Here is a 20,959-nt window from a genome sequence, read left to right on the forward strand (position 1 = left end):
TGCTAGTTCAGTTCCTCTGACACTAAAGGGCAATTTAGCAGGCCCAATCAACCTAATCCGCACATCTTTGGACTTTTTTCTCCTTCAAAGTCATTATATTTAGGTTGGTAGAATTCTGTGGCCCTGTGTACAATGAAAATAGTTGCTTGCTGGTTACATAAAAGTGTAAATCTCACCTGTTCCAAAATCCAATGCCTTAGGGCCCAATTTCACATCACTAATATACACCAGAAGTCATTAACAGGCTCATCCATATTGCAGCAATTAGCACTGAAGGCTAGGTGATGAAAGAATATTTGACCGATCAGTTATAATTTCTTGCAAATTCCAGGATCCCTGACTATTTTTTTCCCTGAACCTTTTTTTGTATTCATTTGTGGGACATGGGCGTTGCTGGCTGGCCATCATTTTATTGCCCATCCCTAGTTGCCCGAGTACAGTTGAGAGTCAACCACACTGCTGTGGTTCTGGAGTCACATGGAGGCCAGACTGGGTAGGGAGGGCAGATTTCCTTCCCTAAAGGACAGTGGTGAACCAGGTGGGTTTTTCTGACAATCGACCATAAGAGCAAAAGAACTAGGAGCAGGAGTAGGCCACCTGGCCCCTCAAGCCTGCTCCGCCATTCAATAAGGTCATGGCTGATCTTTTTGTGGACTCAGCTCCACTTACTCGCCCACTCACCATAACCCTTAATTCCTTTACTGTTCAAAAATTTATCTATCCTTGCCTTAAAAACATTCAATGAGGTAGTCTCAACTGCTTCACTGGGCAGGGAATTCCACAGATTCACAACCCTTTGTGTGAAGGAGTTCCTTCTCAACTCAGTCCTAAATCTGCTCCCCCTTATTTTGAGGCTATGCCCCCTGGTTCTAGTTTCATCCGCCAGTGGAAACAACTTCCCTGCTTCTGTCTTGTCTATTCCCTTCATAATCTTATATGTTTCTGTAAGATCTCCCCTCATTCTTCTGAATTCCAATGAGTATAGCCCCAGTCTACTCAGTCTCTCCTCATAAGCCAACCCTCTCAACTCCGGAATCAACCTAGTGAATCTCCTCTGCACCCCCTCTAGTGCCAGTATATCCTTTCTCAAATAAGGAGACCAAAACTGTACACAGTACTCCAGGTGTGGCCTCACCAGCACCCTATACAGCTGCAACATAACCTCACTGTTTTTAAATTCCATCCTTCTAGGAATGAAGGACAAAATTCCATTTGCCTTCTTAATTACCTGCTGCACCTGCAAACCAACTCTTTGTGATTCTTGCACAAGGACCCCCAGCACGCTGCAATTTTTAACCATTTAAATAATAGTCCATTTTGCTGTTATTCCGACCACGATGGATGACCTCACATTTATCAACATTGTACTCCATCTGCCAGACCCTCGCCCACTCACTTAGACTATCTATATCCCTTTGCAGACTTTCAGCATCCTCTGCACAGTTTGTTCTGCCACTCATCTTAGTGTCATCTGCGAATTTTGACACACTACACTTGATCCCCAACTCCAAATCATCTATGTAAATCGTAAACAATTGTGGTCCCAACACTGATCATCAACCAGAAGAACACCCATTTACCCCCACTGTTTGCTTTCTGTCAGTTAACCAATCCTCTATTCATGCTAATACATTACCCGTAACACCGTGCACCTTTATCTTAGGCAGCAGTCTTTGGTGCGACACCTTGTCAAATGCCTTCTGAAAATCCAGATACACCACATCCACAGGTTCCCCATTGTCCACTGCACATGTAATGTTCTCAAATAATTCCTCCAAATTAGTCAAACATGACCTGCCCTTCATGAACCCATGCTGCGTCTTACCAATGGGAAAATTTTTATATCAGATGTCTCGCTATTTCTTCCTTGATGATAGATTCAAGCATTTTCCCTACTACAGAAAATAAGCTAATCGGCCTATAGTTACCCGCCTTTTGTCTATCTCCTTTTCTAAACTGTGGCGTCACATTTGCTGTTTTCCAAACTGTGGGAACCACCCCAGAGTCCAGCGAATTTTGATAAATTATCACTAGTGCATTTGCTATTTCCCTCGCCATCTCTTTTAGTACCCTGGGATGCATTCCATCAGGGCCAGGAGACTTGTTCACCTTTAGCCCCATTAGCTTACCCAACACTACCTCTTTCGTGTTCATGATAGTTTTTAGGTCCTCACCTGCCATAGCCTTCCTGTCATCAATTTTTGGAATGTTATTTGTGTCTTCCACTGTGAAGACCGACACAAAATACCTGTTCAATGCCTCAGCCATTTTCTCATTTCCAGTTATTACATCCCCCTTCTCATCCTCTAAAGGACCAATGTTTACTTTAGCCACTCTTTTTCATTTATATATTTGTAGAAACTTTTGCTATCTGTTTTTATATTCTGAACTAGTTTACCCTCATAATCCATCTTATTTTTCTTTATAGCTCTTTTCATGACTTTCTGTTGACCTTTAAAGTTTTCCCAATCCTCTAGTTTCCCACTAATCTTTGCCACTTTGTATGCCTTTTCTTTCAATTTGATACCCTCCTTTATTTCCTTAGATATCCATGGCGGATTACCTCTTTTTCTACAGTCCTTCCTTATGGTTTCATGATCACCAGCAGATTCTTAATTACAGATTTTTTTAAAAATGGAATTCAAATTCCACCGTCTGCCACGGTGGAGTTCAAACCCAGGTCCCCCGAACATTAGCTGAGTTTCTGGATTAATAGTCGAGTGATAATACTCTGAGGCTATCGCCTCCCCTAATCTAGAACCAACCTACAACCCAAAATATGCCTGGAGAGAACCAGGACCATTGAACAAATAACCAGGTCTGGTGTGCTGTCAAAACACGAATTTAAAACATGTCATATGGCAGTAATTGTCACGTGGCCTGCTTTGAGCCCAAAACCTCTTGCTGCAGGAAATGTTGTAATTATTAAAGATTCTAGAATTTAGTGAGAGTTTCTAGCAATGTTACAAGAGATCTTGCAGACTTGAGCAACCAAATATTCACAAAATATTCATATCTAATTAACATTGAAAATCTTCAATCTGCATGCACTTGCTGTCAATTTTCTCTCATATGAATTCCCACGTCCACATTTATATGTGAAAGTTCCTCTGTAAACCTGTCAAGCTGTGATTACATATAATCTTCCCAGTGGTGGAACTGCAGTGCCAGGAGGATATAATTACAGTGTGAAAAGTCACCATAATGTGACTACTGGCATTCAAAATAGAAAGTCTTTAAAACACAGACTGAATTATCTTTTCACCCGAGGTTCAATTATCTGATGGCCTCTAATCCCAGCATATCTGAGGACCATGCTTGATCTTCATTCCCCATGTGCAATTGTCCAATTTTATATTCAAATAATTCAAACTATTGAAATTGTTTGCAGTTAACGTTGTCAGGAAGGATATTTTTCACAATCCTAATGAAACAAAAAAAGTTACATGCATTGCATTCAGCTGTAACTCGAGGCAAAATTTACATCTATCTGTCTGCTGGCGAAAGGAAATCAAATAGGACAGCAGGCAGATAAAATAGCCAGTGTAAATCATCGGCTGAGACCTTGCTCTCTTGAGCAGGCAAGGTGGGCACCTGTGGAGATGGGGGTCCTTCACAAATTCCTAAATTGGACTTGGGCCAAATGTCACTTGAACCTGCGTGGGAATAAGAGTTATGGCGAGAAGTGGCTCAAAAGATGGCTTTACTCTTCTTGAATTTCCTTGTGGGACCAGCACTTCTCTCGATCAGTCAAATCTACTCCACTGGTTTAATCTACTCATGTTGCCATTAGTCTAAATGATTTTTCTCAGCATTGGCTGCTGCTGCACTCATACAATTCAACATATGCACAGTACTAATGAGTCTGGTTCAGCCTTTACCAGTTGTTATCAATTCAGTTTGTTGGAATGATTAACTTGCCTCCTCCAATTCTGGGATTTAGAAAATGAATTTGAGTGTGAAAATCAGAAGTACTAATTGCTGTACTTGCTAATTATTCAAACCAAAACAATGAACGTCTTCAATTTCTGAAGTTGTTTTATTGTGGGTTGTAAGGGCCAATGTTACCATTACGCACAGAGATTCATGCTGCGTTTGAATCACAGCTGAGACATTTCAGTACTGGCCTTCTGACTTTGCTTCCTCTTGTTTTAAACACAGGTCTTGTCAATGCAACTTTTAAGGGACAAAAGAGTGACCTGGCTTTCAGAGGAAATGGCAAGATCAAGCGAGAGCTCACTAACATCACATTCAGTCTTCGAACGAGGGACTCCAATGCTGTTATACTCCATGCTGAAAAGAAGCACGACTTTATCACAGTCGCTATCCAGCAGTGTCATTTAATATTTATGCTACAAAGTGGGAACAGCCTGGGCAACCTGAGTATACTCAGCTCAAGAGCAATTAGCGATGGTCTCTGGCACGAAGTTACCTTTCACATGATAGATCCCTGGCTTCAGTATTCCAGGTGGCAGATGGTGATAGACAAGAAAGAAGAGATGGTAACAAGTACAGTCGCCAGTGGAAACCTAAACTTTCTGATCGAAGGAACAGACATTTATCTGGGAAGTGGAGGTCCTCAAAAAGGAAGCAGCCTGGCAGGATGCCTGAACACAATGAAACTTGGTGGCATCTCCTTACCATACTTTGCAAATGATAATATGTACATTATCAAACCTCAGCGAGATCAATTTATCAAAGTATCTTCCAGTCCCATACTATTGGGATGCCCGATGAAGAACATCTGTGTATCCAATCCTTGCAAAAACAATGGGAGGTGTGAGGACATGGTTAGTTACTATCAATGTAGCTGTCCTCCAGGCTGGACAGGCCTCAACTGTGAGGACAACATCAATGAGTGTCAGTCAAGTCCTTGTATTTATGGCAACTGCACTGACAAAATTGCAGCGTACAAATGTATTTGTAAATCCGGCTTCAAGGGCACAAATTGCGAAGTGAACATAGACAACTGTCAAAAGCACAGGTGTACAAATGGAGCTACGTGCATTGATGCCATTAACAGTTACTCATGTATTTGTCCTAATAACTTCACCGGAAGATTTTGTGAGTAAGTAGAAATTAATTGTAAAACTAACAATGGTGAAACCTAACCTACTCTTTACTTTGCAGCACAGTCTTTTATGCTGACTAATCTAAAAATAAACAATGGCCGGAATTCTCCCCCAAAAAAATCTAAGTGTCGAATTTGAGTGAAAACTGGAGAAATTCACGCTGCTTTTCTCAGCGGGAGCTCAGAGAAGAATCTCCCACACTCTGTGCACTGCAGAGCCCACCAGCGTGAAGATCATGAAATTTCAGGGGGTGGGGCATATTCCCGCTGGAGAGGCTGATATCAGCGCGCTGAGTGGGCTACTGCGCATGCACCAATCTGTCAGTGCCAAGGTCAGCGCATGCGCAGTGGCTCCGCACTGATGGCCTCCTGATTGCTGGCCAACCCGCGACCACCCCCAACTCGGCCCTCTGAACCCTCCACGGCCCGCTCGCTGCCCCCCTGACTATTCCCGGATCCACAGGCCCAGCCCCAACAACCTCTGCACCCCCCCAACCCCCCCCCACTCCCACTGACAATTACCACACCCCCATGGAGTGCCGACTCCCCAGCAGGCTGACGCTCCCCCCCCCCCCCACACCCTCAGCCCGCTCCGATCGCTGGCCTCCCTCCTTCCCTCAACGATCCCTGTGCAGAGTGGCAGCGGGACCTCCACCCTCCACCGATCGCCCCCAATGCCACGTCCCCATCAGGCCCCTGGGCCACATCCCCATATGCCCCACTCCCTTGGCACTGCCCCATGGATAATGGGCAGTGCCAAGGTGCCCCATGGGCATCGGCACTTTGCCCCTTGGGCAGTGCCGGAGGCACAGCTGGCACTTTACAGTGCCCTTGGGGGGACTACCACCCCGTCGCCTGACCCTCTAGGGGACCCCCGATTACCCCCCCTTCACTCCAGCAGTGTCGGTCCGCTAGTTCCCTATTAGCGGGGAGCTATTCTAAACCCCGCTGGAGTGAACCACTCTGGCAGTGAGGTAGGGGGGTGGGAAGGGGGAAGAGGCTAGAGGGCCCAGAGACTTCAGCCCTGGACCCACTAATCACATTTAAAATATATTTAAACTAGTGTCTAAATTACTTCTGCACGTCCCCGCTGATTTCCAGCGCAGAGCAGACACCGCTGGAAATCCGGCGTTGGAAAACGCTATCAGGGCGGGAACACATGTGCGAGTCCTGTGCATCGCCCGCTGCAAGATTCCCCCAGCCCGCTGTGTTAAAAAATTAGCTCAGCAGGATGGGAGAATCGTAGCCAATATATTTCCTTTGTTTTGTCCATAACTATTAGTTTCTTCTCAAGTTGCACTGTTATCCAGTTGACGATTCATTCTAGACAATTGCATCAACTTAGAAATTCACCTACTCAATCTGACTGTTGGCCTTCTTGCAAGAAGTACCATGGGTACCATGGCAGCACGGTAGCACAGTGGTTAGCACTGCTGCTTCACAGCTCCAGGGACATGGGTTCGATTCCAGGCTTGGGTCACTGTCTGTGTGGAGTTTGCACATTCTCCTCGTGTCTGTGTGGGTTTCCTCCGGGTGCTCCGGTTTCCTCCCACAGTCCAAAGATGTGCGGGTTAGGTTGATTGGCCATGCTAAAAATTGCCCTTAGTATCCTGAGATGCATAGGTTAGAGGGATTAGTGGGTAAATATGTAGGGATATGGGGGTAGGGCCTGGGTGGGATTGTGGTCGGTGCAGACTCGATGGGCCGAATGGCCTCTTTCTGTACTGTAGGGTTTCTATGATTCTATCTATGATTCTAAGATGTTTTGAGTCTATGAACACATTTGCAGTACTATTAAACAATTGCAGGCATGATGTATGCCACATGACTCACTGCTACCCAACAGGAAAAACAAGTGACATTGAGCCTGCACAGTGCTTTGCTTCAGGCAAGAACTAGTGATACTGATAATGATGTTATTTTATCCATAACTGTTCTGTTACTTTGGCATACTTTGTAAAAAAAAAGGTAAGTGCTATTTCTTATTTAGGAAAGTACTCTCAAGGTAACGTTTAAATGGTATTGGCAATTGATTAACACTCCCATATTCTACCCTCTATAAACTTGAGGTTATCCAAAAGTCTGCTGACTGTGTCTTAACTCACAGCAAGTTCCATTTTCATATCATCCCTGCACTCATTGACCCTATTTTGGCTCTCCGTCAAGTAATGCCTTGATTTTAAAATTCTCATCCCTGTTTTCAAATCACTCCATGGCCTTGCCCCTCCCTATCTCTACAACCATCTGAGGTGTCTGTGTTCTCTAATTATGGCCATTTTGGCAGCCCTCAAAGTTAAAAAGTTTATTTGTTAGTGTCACAAGTAGGCTTACATTAACACTGCAATGAAGTTATTGTGAAAATTCCCTAGTTGCCACACTCCGGTGCCTGTTCAGGTACACTGAGAGAGAATTTAGCATGGCCAATGCACCTAACCAGCATGTCTTTCGGACTGTGGGGGGAAACTGGAGCACCCGGAAGAAACCCACGCAGACATGGGGAGAACGTGCAAACTCCACAGAGTGATCCAAGCCAGGAATTGAACCCCCCTGATGCTGTGAGGCAGCAGTGCTAACCACTGTGCCACCGTGCTGCCAATTTTAATTGTTCCACAATTGGTGGTCGTACCCTCAGTTGTCTAGGTCCCACGCTCTGGAATTTCCTCTACAAAAGTCTCTAACTTTTTGCCTTTATGATACTCCTTAAAACCCACCTTTCTGACCAAGCATTTGGTCATCTGATCTAATGCCTTCTTACATGACTCAGTCTTATATTTTGTTTTATAATTCTCCTGTGAACTGCCTTGGGATTTGTTTTAATATTTTAAAGGTGCTTTATTGTATGTTGTTGATTCTCTTCTCACACTTACTGGTGCACAAGGCAGACTTTTACCTGTTTCCATGGCGGGTTTTACTTGGAACATGTCACTAGCCTGATATCAGAGGCTGATAGCTTGAGGGGCATCACTCCATATTAAGCATAGCTGACCAGGAGTCTCTCCCACTCTTCCCACCTGTCATTGGCATGTAGGAAGGGTTTTGCAGGTTGATACTCAACATGTTGGCCACTTTATCAATGCACCTTCCTTCGCCATCAAGTCCGTAGGTGGGAACCTGGAGGTTCTTGCTCAGAGGTAGGGATGCTACCCACAAGGAGGTAAGGAATGCACAAGAGGCCACAGCTGAAGGGACAGTGGTCTCTGAGAGTTCTGGGACTAGAGGAGGTTACAGAGAATAGGAAGTGGGGGCCTTTGGAGAGATTTTATGGCATGAATTAGAATTTTAAAATTGATCTGTTGGTGGACCCGGAACCAATGTAGTGAGTATAGGGATGACGGGTGAATTGGACCTGGCAAGAGGATTATACAAGATGTATGACACAGAAATAGGCCATTTGGCTCGATCAGTCCCGGCCAGTGTTTATGCTCCGTTGAATCTTCTCCCATTTTTGTGACCCTCATGGACTTGTTTAGCTTCACCTTTAATACATCTATATTATTTGTTTCAACCATTCCTTGGAGTAGTGAGTGCCACGTTCTCACCAGTCTTTGCGTCGAGAAGTCTGTACTCAAAGACTCGAAGTCTGGTGAACTGGTGCGATGACAATCTCTCCCTCAATGTCAACGAAACAAAGGAGATAGTCATCAACTTCAGGAAGCGTAGTGAAGGACTTGTCCCTGTCTACGTCAACGGGGACGAAGTGAAAATGGTTGAGAGCTTCAAGTTTCTTGGTGTGAAGGTCACCAACCACCTATCCTGGTCCCCTCACGCTGATGCGTTAAGAAAGCCCACTGACTCCTCGACTTTCTCAGGAAGCTAAGAAAATTTGGCATGTTCACTACAACTCTCTCCAACTTTTACAGATGCACCATAGCAAGCATTCTTTCTAGTTGTATCACAGCTTGGTATCGCTCCTGCTCTGTCCAAGAGCGCAAGAAACTACAAAGGATCATGAATGAAGCCCAGTCCATCACACAAACCAGCCTCCCATCCATTGACTCGGTCTACATACACTTCCCGCTGCCTCAGAAAAGCATAATCAAGGATCCCACGCACTCCGGACATTCTTTCTTCCACCTTCTTCCGTGAAGAAAATGATACAAAAGTCTGTAATCAAATACCAACCGACTCAAGAACAGCTTCTTCCCTGCTGCCATCAGACTTTTGAATGGACTTATCTTGTATTAAGTTGATTCATAGAAATTCATAGAAACCCTACAGTGCAGAAAGAGGCCATCTGGCCCATCGAGTCTGCACTGACCACAATCCCACCCAGGTCCTATCTCCATATCCCTACACATTTACCCGCTAATCCCTCTAATCTATGCATCTCAGGACACTAAGGGGCAGTTTTAGCATGGCCAATCAACCTAACCCGCAAATCTTTGGACTGTGGGAGGAAACCGGAGCACCCAGAGGAAACCCACGCAGACACGAGGAGAACGTGCAAACTCCACACAGACAGTGACCCAAGCCGGGAATCGAACCCAGGTCCCTGGAGCTGTGAAGCAGCAGTGCCAACCACTGTGCCACTGTGCCGCCCCAACATCCTAGCTATGACTGTAACACTGCACTCTCTCCTTTCCTTCTCTATGAGCGGTATGCTTTGTCTGTATAGTGAGCAAGAAACAATACTTTTCACTATACTAATACATGTGACAATAATAATCAAATCAAGTTTCTTCTGAAAAACATTGAATTTTTTAATAACTATCCTATATTGTTGGCCCTCCCACACGGGCATCCCTTCCCCGGACACGGGGAACCCCTCTTGCCCCATTGATAAGGGGAACACCTCTTCAATGCATAAAGAGCTCCCCAGAGGATCCCCGGCACTGCTCCTTGGCAGTGCCAGGGGGCATCGTTGGGACAATGCCAGGGTACTGCCAGGGCGTGTCTCTTTCCCCCCAGGGGTTATACTTATTGTATGCCCCCAGTGGGTTCCCTTCGCCTGGTTCACAGTTTTAAAAACAGTTGTAAACCTTGCTGATGTGGCCAAGACAACACAGCAAGGGAGCCTGCTGATTATATCTAAATATACGAAAATAAGCTTCTCAACCTTCTTGGGCAGGAAACCCCATTACGCCACTGGTGGGGAAAATCTGGAAACAAGATCTTGCCAGTGAGATTCTAGTTTTCCAGCTCGTCCGGGACTTTGAGCCCATGTCACCATGTGCGCTCATGTCTCCACTCCATCAAAACCTTTCATAATTTAAAAACCTGTATCAGGTCACTCTTCAGCCATCTTTTCTCAAGCAAAAAGAAATCCAGTCTGTCTATCCTTTCCTATGCATTACTACTATCAAAGAAACTAGAAGCAGGAGTAGGCTATTCAGCCCCTCCAGCTTGCTCCGTCATTCATTTTGATCATGGCTGATTATTGATTTCAATATCCTGATCCTCCCTTTTCCTGCATATCTCTTGATCCCTTTAGCCCCAAGAGCTATATCTAATATTTCTTGAAATCACACAGGTGAAGAAATTTCTCCTCACCTCAGTTCTAAAAGGTTTACCCCCTTATCCTCAAACTATGATCCCTAGTTTATCATCCTTGTAAATCTTCTCTACATCCTCTCCAGTGCCTCAATATCCTTTTTTATAATATGGCAACCAGTACTGTTTGCAGTCCTCTCTAAGTATGATCTAACCAAAGTTCAATGCAGGTTGAGCATAAATTTTTTGTTTTTCAATTCTATCCTTCTCAGGATGGTGCTTCGTTTACTACTCAAAATTTGTAGATGATACCAAGTTGGGTGGGAGGGTGAACTGTGACGAGGATACAGAGATCCTTCAGAATGATTTGGACAGGTTGGGCGAGTGGGCTAATCAATGGCAGATGCAGTATAATTTGGATAAGTGTGAAGTTATTCACTTTGGAAGCAAAATCAAGAAGGCAGATTACTACCTGAATGGTTGTAAATTGGGAGAGGGGAGTGTGCAGCGGGACCTGGGTGTCCTTAGTCACTGAAGGTAAGCATGCAGGTGCAGCAGGTGGTAATGAAGGCCAGGGGTCACAGTCTGAAAATTGAGGGTAGACCATTTAGGACGGAGGTGAGGAGACATTTCTTCATTCAAAGGGTGGCGAGCCTGTGGAATTCATTACCACAGGAAGTAGTTGGTGCCAAAACACTGAATGCATTCAAGAGGCGGCTAGATATAGCACCTGAGGTGAATGAGATCAAAGGTTATGGGGAAAAAGCAGGATTAGGCTACTGAGTTGGATGATCAGCCATGATCATAATGCAGACTCGAAGGGCCAAACGGCCTCCTCCCGTTCCTATCTTCTATCCTTCTATGTTTCCTTCATGGCATCGCTATCCTATGGTGCAATTCTTAATGATTGATGGATTTGTACTCTGAGATCTCTTTGTTCCTCCATTCCACCTGGACTTGCACCTTCCAAGTTATAAATGACCTCCCTATTCTTCCGACCAAAACATATTACCTCACATTTATTGGTATGAGTTAGGATACAGGCTGCAGAATTTTGGATGAGTAAACCTGGATTAGCAGGTTTCTGAATCTACCCAGAGTTGGTGTACTCCCAAAATCCACTTCCCACCCCACACATCCTCATTCCACTTCCCCCTACCCCACCCTGCATTCTCACGGCAGTTTAACTGTTGGGAATTGGACTCATACATGTAAGTGCAAGCCCTCACCTGGGAAACCAAGTTGTTCTTGGAGCTGGGCCAGATGAACAATGGGCTGCCTGACGGAAAAAGTACTGAATGATCTTTGTGCTGATAACTACCAGCAGTTTGCTCACAGTGAAATAAAATATGAAAGTAACCGGGATCCATATAAACTGAGTTCATCATGTCCTTGGCATCAGTTCCACCTTTTCATTACAGTCACTCAGTTCAAGCTTTAAGAAATGGTCATTTGTTCTGAAGCCATGTTTCCAAAAGCTATCATTCAGTATTTGGGTTTGAATTTGTTATTTGGTAATTGGCTGGCAGGCTATTGATAACTAATCTTCAATGCTGCCATAAAAATGTTACAGGTTTGACTGGTTTTTTAAAAACTCTGAAAGTGACCATTTCAATGAGTTAGTACCTTGCCTCCAGAGGCACTGAGTGGCCACTGCTCCTGCCCTGAAAAGGGGAAGGTGGGGGGAGGGTGTTGGGGATGGGGGGAGAGAGCACACAGTGACTGACAGCAAGGGAAGATCAGGCAGCCATTGGCTTGCCACTCGGTAAGAGGCCAAGTGATAGGTTTTAGGAGATTCTCAAGGGAGGAAGAGGGGGAGTTGGGGAATAGAAACGTGTTGCTTTCCTTGTTGCTCATTGCTCTTTATCTGTTAGGGAAATGGCAGCTTTTCCTTTATTTTGCTTTTACTCAGTCCATAGCCTTAAATTTCATTCCCCTTCATATTAAATGACATGTCTTTTTTACATTTCCATTAGGACAGTTAGTTCCTCAAGGCTTGATGCAATGTATCCCAATGTTTCCCTACTGGGAAGGTGATGGCCTAGTGGTATTATCGCTATACTATTAATCCAGAAACTCAGCTAATGTTCTGGGGACCCAAGGCAGATGCCAAGGCAGATGTTGGAATTTGAATTCTATGAAAAATATCTGGAATTAAGAATCTACTGATGGCCATGAAAACATTGCCGGTTGTTGGAAAAGCCCATCTGGTTCACTAATGTCCTTTGGGGTAGGAAATCGGCTGCTCTTACCTGGTCTGGCCTACATGTGACTCCAGATCCACAGCAATGTAGTTGACTCTCAATTGCCTGCTGAAATGGCCTAGCAAACCACATAGTTCAAGGGCAGCTAGTGATGGGCAATAAATGCTGGCCAGCTAGCAACATCCATGTTCCACAAATGAATGAAAAAAGGCATTTGAAGACTGGAGCTCTGCTCCAAGGCAGCCCAGAGCTGCGAACCTCCTGTATCATGTTTCACTGTTCCAAACAAAGCCTAAAATCTCTTGATGACGCTAGAGTCCACAACATAACATTTATACCTTTTTTTAAATATAAAAATCTTCCTTTTCATGTTGTTCTTAGTTGCTAACTTTATCCAGATTACAAATCACCCACAAGTAGCAAGGTCACTGCCAAACAAGTTGTCACATACTTGCATCAACCTCAGGAAAGAATCAAGTATATTTTAATAGGTCAGATTCCAGCATAACAACAGTTGTTGTTCTAACATCCTACCCAAGCAACGGTTGATAATTGATTACAATAACAGCATTTAAAGCACAGCAGAACTGAAATACTGCACCCTTTTCATGCACCTCTACCAGAATGCTGCTGGGAATGTGGTCCATTAGGGCCAGAAAGCAAATTTGGAAATTATTTATTTTTATTTGTTCAGCGATGTGGGAATCGCCGACTGGGCCAGTATTTATTGCCCATCCCGAATTTCCCTTAAACTAGTAACTTGCATTTTAGAGGGCATTTAAGAGTCAACCACATTGCCGTGGGACAGGTAAGGGTGGCAGATTTCCTTCCCTAAAATCCCTACAGTGCAGAAGGAGGCTATTCGGTCCATTGAGTCTGCACCGACCACAATTGCACCCAGGCCCTGTCTCTGTAACCCCACACATTTACCCTAGCTAATCCCCCTATCACTAGGGTCAATTTAGCATGGCCAATCAACCTAACCCGCACATCTTTGGACTGTGGGAGGAAACTGGAGCACCCGGAGGAAACCCACGCAGACACGGGGAGAATGTGCAAACTCCACACAGACAGTGACCCAACACCAGAACTGAACCCAGGTCCCTGGCGCTGTGAGGCAGCAGTGCTAACCACTGTGCGGTCCCTCAAGGATATTAATCAACCAGGTAGTTGTTGCAACAATCAACAATGGTTTCATGATCATCATTAGACTTTTAACTCCAGATCTTCATTGAATTCAAATTTCACCATCTGCCATGGTGAGAATTCACCCAGGTCCCCAGGGCATTATCATGGGTCTCTAGATCACTCGTCCAGTGTCACTGTCACTACATTATAGCCTCCTCATTTTTGATTTCTCAATCTTCAGTCCTTTCTTATAAGGCCCATGAATCAAAGAGGGAGAGAGCAGGATATTATCTGGGGCATGGCCATTTGGAGAAGGGGACTCCATGAGAAACCCCATCACCATAGACTAGTGAAAGATTGGGACATCTTTAGAGACTAGTGCACCCAGTGAGAAAGGGCATTCTGGTCCCCTCCTGTGAGGACATCTTTAAGGGTCCATGTTGGCAAAGTTTCCAAGACACTCCATATAACAACAGCTTATGATACATCAAAAGCACAGAAGAAATTAGAGCAGGAGTTGTCCATACGGCCTCTTGAGCCTCCTCCACCATTCAATACGATGACAGTTAATCTTTTATCTCAAGTCCACTTTCCTGCCTGCTCCCCATACCCCTTGATTCTCTAGGAGACCTAAAACATATTAACCCCAGCTTGGAAATATTTAATGATGGAACATTCACAACTCTCTGCAGTAGAGAATTTCAACGATTCGCAACCCTTGGATTGCAAGTCTTGCTCCTCATCTCAATCATAACTGATAAACCCCTTTAGATGCTCTAGATTCTTCATTCGGAGAAAACAAATTCTCAGTTCCTATCCTTCAGAACCTTGTATACTTTAATGGGATCATCTCCCATCCTTCTTTACTCCAGAGACTATGGGCCCAGTTTACTTAGCCTCTTGCCATACAACAATCATCTTATCACAAGAGCCAATCTAGTGAACAATTGCTGCACTGCCTATAAGGAAAGTAGTTCCTTCCATGAATAAGGAGACCAAAACTACGTCCAGTACTCTAGATGTGGTCTCACTCAAACCCTATAAGTCTATACAATTGCAGCAAAACATCCCAATTCTTATGCTCCAAGATCCCTTGCAATAAAGGCCAACATGCCTCTTGCCTTTCTAAATGCTTGCTATACCTACGTACTAACTTTTTGCATTCCTGTACGAGTACACCCAAGTTTTTCTGAGCATGAAACTATGAAAGTATTCCTTATTTTTAAAAATATTCTGCTACCAAAGCTCACATTTCAATACATGATGTTGCATCTTCCATCTTGGAGCCCACTCACCTAACCTGTTTCTGTATTTTTTGCAGGCACTTTGTGCCCTCCTCTCAGGTTATATTCCCACCTAACTTCATATCATCTGAAAACTTTGATAGATTTATGCTCTAAATCATTAGTATAGTTGTAAATAATAGAGGCCCCAACACTGATTGTTTTGGAGACACACTAGTTACAGCCTGTCAACTTGAAAGTACCCATTTACCCATCATCTCTGCTCCCTGTTCCTTCACCAGTCTTCCATCAATGCTAATTTTCTTACCTCAAACTCAATGAGCCTTTAATCTGTGTTAACTTTTTGTGTGGTACCTTACTGAATGATTTTTGAAAATCCCAAATACAAGTTTAAGTTTATTCAGTGTCACAAGTAGGTTCACATTAACACAGCCAAGAAGTAACTGTGAAAAAATACAACCACTGGCTCCCCTTTAACTACACTACTGATATATGCTCAAAGAACTCTATTAAATTTAACAATTTGTCCTCACCTAGTCAACTGCTGTGAGCTGTAGTTTCCATGTCCAAACCCACACGGTAATTAATTTATTTTGACAGTATTATTTTAATCAGGGCCTTTTGTGATGGAAAATTCTTTTATGTTCTCCGCCTCACATACATTCTCACAACTTGGTGTTGAAAGCAACATGGCATATTAATAATATTTGGCCAAAAGCAATGAGGTTTCATCTTTACCATCTTTTCATTCCAAACCTTCAAAAGAGCAACGACGTCACTGCATTACAGAAAGGATGTGAACAGAGGTACAGAGCTAGATTTCCAAGGATGTTGCCGTAAACGGGACATTTTAGCTGCTTGCTTTCCATTGGAACAGAGGCGGCTAGGGGAGATTTAGTTGAGGTGTTTAATAGCATGTGGATAGAATGGATCGGAAAGACCCACGTCTATTAAAAATGGTTAATAAGGAGGCATAGATTTCAAGTAATTGATAGTGGGATTAGAGGAGAGTGGAGGAAAATTTGTTGGATAGCGAGATGTACTTTCATAACCTTCAGCAGGCACAGATACAATGGGTTGCATCACCCACTTGGATTGAGCCAAGCATGTGTTAATTTATTAGAGACATTGTCAAAATAATTCCACCAGTAATAAACTCCCACATCTTGTTTGTTGAAGCTCTTACTTGCTTTAATTCAATGTTTAATTTATTTCTAGCAATGCAGTTTAAAGCGATGGAGATGTTTTGAAAAATAGCTTAAGTGAAACATTGTGACTAATAATAAACTGAATAAAGTCTGATCAGGTGCATTGCATCAAAGCACCTTTCAGAACAAAATACAGTATATAGAATTGAATTAATCTTTCAGATGCAAAATCTGCTTTGAGAAAGTAAGTGCAATGCTTTATTTAAAAAATATGCATTTCCCAGCACTGGGTGGCACAGTGAATTACCAAACCAAATTTCACTTCAAATGGTTAGATTCAAATTTGAGCTATACAAGTGGAACAATGGCCTTCTCTTTTTCTTAGTCTAGTTTATCTGTTAATTATCTAATTAACACTGCAATGACTGTGGGAGGAAACCGGAGCACCCAGAGGAAACCCACGCAGACACGGGGAGAACGTGTAGACTCTGCACAAACAGTGCCCCAAGCCGCAAATCAAATCTGGGTCCCTGGCACTGTGAGGCGATGGTGCTAACCACTGTGCCACCTGGCCACCCTGTTTCTACAGGTTCTATTTAAACTGAGTCTCAGCATTCCTAACTCGCTGTTGACAGGCCCAAGTCTGCAGTCTCAGAGTGGCCTAATTCTGAAACAGTTGTCAATCAATTAGCAGTTTCACTCAGTAAGGATTGAAAAACAGAAGTCCCACAAGGGTACAGTAAAGAGATATTTGAATTTTGTTGGGGTTAAAGCTCATCACTGAACACTGCAAGGGTATATAACAGTGTCTCAAAGAATCATACAGCACAGAGGACCATTTATCTGTCATTTACTCATGAGATCTGTGGTTGAGGGATAGTCAATGTTGAGGCTGAGTACAAAATATAGAAAGTGTTCCATTCTTTTGTCCTACATCTCTAACTTTAGGTTTTAAGAACTGAAGGCAGACATCCAAAGTGAAACAGTTATCTTACTAATTTCTCAGAGTTTGAGAAATGGAGATTGGAACAGCAAGGCTTGAAGTTGAAGCAATTTACAGGAAGCTTGTTAGTTCAACAGATCAATCCCAATTATTTGGAAATGAATGAAATAATCAAAATAGGTTTAATAATCTGAAAATTAATATCCATTTCTTGTAGCGCTTGCAAGAATCAAATTCAAAAGTGATGCATCTCCCCTTCATATGCTGAGTATTTTATCTAACATTAGGGTGCTTAGTGGTGCCCACTACTGCAAAGATAGGGAAAAATATGCCTAATACTGTGATACCAACATTCCTAGCCTTTGTGAACACAAACACAGAAACAAAGGCGAGATATACACACTTGAAGACATGACTACACTGAGATATTTGGATACTATAATCATAATTAGTAATTAAAATTGAGTTAATTCATTCAAACTTTCTTTTTTCACAGATATCCTAGATTATCTATGGCTTTCTGTATTGATGAGAAGAAAAACTGGACCTGTTATAACGGGGGAAATTGCACTGATGGGAAGAATACAAGGTGTATCTGTCCTATAGGATTCACCGGAAGCCAGTAAGTGAAGCGCGAGTTGAAAGTGCGCAGGATAGTCAGCACTCAAGGGAAAGTGACGTTTATAGCTGAATCACTTTCTGAGAGGCAGATTGGGGGAGGAAGAAATACAGAGCATGAGACTTGGGGCTGCTCTTGTTGCACCTAGCTCATAGCAACGTAATTGAGATCAGTATAGGCGGGAACCTGGACATAGTTCACCTGCACAGCCCATTCAGTTACAAAGAGCACTGGATACAAAGACAAGTAAATCAAATCTGAGCAATACAATTAAAGGGAGATCACTGGGAAGACACAAAACCCAGAAAATCACAGCAGCTTATTCATTAATGCATGTATCATATGTTGAGCATTCATGAACACAGTAAAGTGTTCACCGAAATATGAATAATTTTACAAGGAACAATAGTCCTTTAAAATTAATGTTAAAATAGGAATATTAAAGGACTAGGCTAATATGCACCTATTTGTGACATCTTTATATGCTATATAATTTGCTGATGACTTTTTACGAAGGGAAATTTTAGAACCTTCTTAATGTTCGAACTTATTTTAAACATAAAACAATATGTTTGATCAAAAATGTTTCTGCTGTCTGTACATTGCATTTAAATAATAGCAAGAGATGGAAATGGCTTTCTCAATATCAACATGCAGAACATGTGGAGGAAGCGTTTCAACATTGTTAGGACGCAGTTTTGAATTCACGTCATGTTTTGCTATTGTTGCTATCTTCCACTGAAGAATGGGTACAAGCCTGGACAATCTCAATGTCAGAACTTCTGACCATTTTTCCACAGAAAGGATTTGGCAGATAGCTACTTTTAAAGCAAAGTGTATTCATGCAAGCTTCTTTATTAAAACGTTGAGATGAATCTCGTTAACCAGCTAGGTGCTCAATAAGAAATTTGCTGGCCTTTCTGAATAATCAATAAGCAGCCCATTGTGCTGAGAGAACCCTGCCCATCAGCAGGGGCTCTCTGCCATCGAACCCTCCCTTCAGACTGTGAACACTGGGAGGCAACAGCAGAGCCAGAAAGGCTCAGTGACAGTCAGGTTTTGAAAGAGAAATCTGCAGGAACAAGCTTCCACCTGACTCTGAAGGTCAAAATGCAGGAGGTGGTGAGAGGTCACTTTGTTTAACTCAAGCCAAATGACCCACTGATGTGGGGGAAGCATAATGCGTTCATTATTTATATTATAGCACAAAGACAAATTGTACAGATCTAATGATAACTTACTCTGTACATTCACTCGCTGTGAAATAAAGCAGCCACATGATTCATATTTAGCTTTGTCTTAACAGGTGTTTTCTTAGTCAACCTTTGAAAAAAAATAGCAGAAATGCTTATAGGTACATGTGCAAGACATGAAAATCCAAGGGGGTACAAACGTGGTTGCACAGTTAGGTATTAGACAGTATGAGCATACCCAAAAGTGTAAGACACTGAGATCCCACAGAAGAATGACCAGCACCACTGTACTCTAAAAATTCTAACTTGTAACTTTCCACAATACAGTGGTAGACAATGGCTTGAGAATTACTGAAATAGCAACAAATAGAAAGAGTATTCGATCTTTAAGTGCAATTCTAACAGTTCATTCTGTAAAGAACTATATTTATCTGCTTGCCTCCTCTTATGTATTCAGTGCTAATCCATAGAGATCTTAATCAAACATACATTTAGAGTGGTCAGGCTTACCTATTACTGCCAACTGCAATATACTTAGAGATCACTTTCTTTTGGATTACTTTTGGCTGAGGGTGGTGACGGAATAAAATCCAGAAGGGCAATGTTGCATCAACACCAGAATAAAATAAACCTGCTTGAAATGTTTTATTTGAACTGAAGATATAAAATGCTGGAAACACTAAGCAGTTCAGGCAACATCTGTGGAAAAATAGACACCGAAATCTTGCTGCCGTTCACGGCAGTGGGATCTTATGGTCCCGCCAACAGTACACCATCACCGGCAGCGAGGAGTGCATTCAACAGAAAACCCTATTGACAACAGCAGGATCATATGATCCCTCAGCCAGCGAGTGGCGTGTCTCCTCCCGCTGCCGGGAGACATACCGTGGAGAGGGAGATAAATCCCGCCCAACATTTATGTCCTGATACAAGGTCATCGACCTGAAACACTAATTCCTCTCTCCCCACAGATGCTGTCTGACCTGTTCTGTATTTCCAGCATTTCCAGTTTTATATCAATGTTTTATTTGAAGTCTCCTTCTGAATATCCTGCAGATGTGAAGTCGACATTGATGAGTGTGAATCGAGCCCTTGTCTTAATGGAGGTTTCTGCCAAAACTTACCCAATGAGTTCCATTGCATTTGCGACATAAGCTTTGCCGGTGATCGCTGTGAGTTTGACGTAAGCGATCTCTCATTCTTCATCTCTTTATTACTCTGGCAGAATCTTTTTCAGCTTCTTTCCTACCTCATAATCCGAATGGATGATGAACCAGCAATGGAGTGGGGTTGAAGCTCTTGAATAACCAAATCAGTGGATCAGTTAATCTAAAAAAAGGATGGTACAGTTATGATCTGCCACTATTGTTCTTGTTACTTCCTACTGTTTGAAACCAACTTGTAAACAGAGTTTTGATTAACCCTGGGAAAACTCCAAGTCCTTTTTGGCTTTCAAAATATATAACATGCATTTCCTCCAGATTAACTGGGGGAAATTATATTTTTGTAAACATTCAGCATTAGATATTTTAAAACAGAAAAGAATGGAGCAAAATACTGCAGATCTTGGAAATCTAAAATTAAAAAGTGCTGAAAACATTCAGCCGATTAGGTAGCATTTGTAAAGTGAGTTCATGTTTCAGGTTATGGTCTGAAATTTGTAACCACCGTATCATCCATCGGCATTTTATTTCTTTTCTCTTTGCAGGTTTTGGTTTTACAATCTTGTTTTTCTGCAGTTTTTGCTTTTAGATATCAGCTTTTAAGTTACAGTTTATTTATTAGTGTCACAAGTAGGCTTACGTTAACACTGCAATGAAGTTAGTGTGAAAAATCCCCCAGTCACCACACTCCAGTGCCTGTTCGGGTACACTGAGGGAGAATTTAGCATGGCCAATGCACCTAACTAGCACATCTTTTGGACTGTGGGAGGAAACCGAAGCACCTGGAGGAAACCCACGCAGACACGGGGAGAATAT

The 20,959-nt window shown here is 42.9% G+C and overlaps 1 protein-coding gene across 1 annotated transcript in view; it reads left to right on the plus strand.

The window, feature by feature from the left end:
- crb1 (crumbs cell polarity complex component 1) overlaps positions 1 to 20,274 on the plus strand; it is a 95,904-nt gene extending 75,630 nt beyond the window's left edge. Inside the window, exons 11-13 of the mRNA XM_078219044.1 lie at positions 4,162 to 5,068; positions 17,665 to 17,790; positions 20,037 to 20,274. Coding sequence (XP_078075170.1) covers positions 4,162 to 5,068; positions 17,665 to 17,790; positions 20,037 to 20,274 — 1,271 coding nt within the window. The remainder of the gene's footprint in view (positions 1 to 4,161; positions 5,069 to 17,664; positions 17,791 to 20,036) is intronic.
- Positions 20,275 to 20,959: the final 685 nt, after the last annotated feature.

This window comes from Mustelus asterias, chromosome 8, assembly GCF_964213995.1.
Source record: "Mustelus asterias chromosome 8, sMusAst1.hap1.1, whole genome shotgun sequence".
Taxonomy (NCBI): domain Eukaryota; kingdom Metazoa; phylum Chordata; class Chondrichthyes; order Carcharhiniformes; family Triakidae; genus Mustelus; species Mustelus asterias.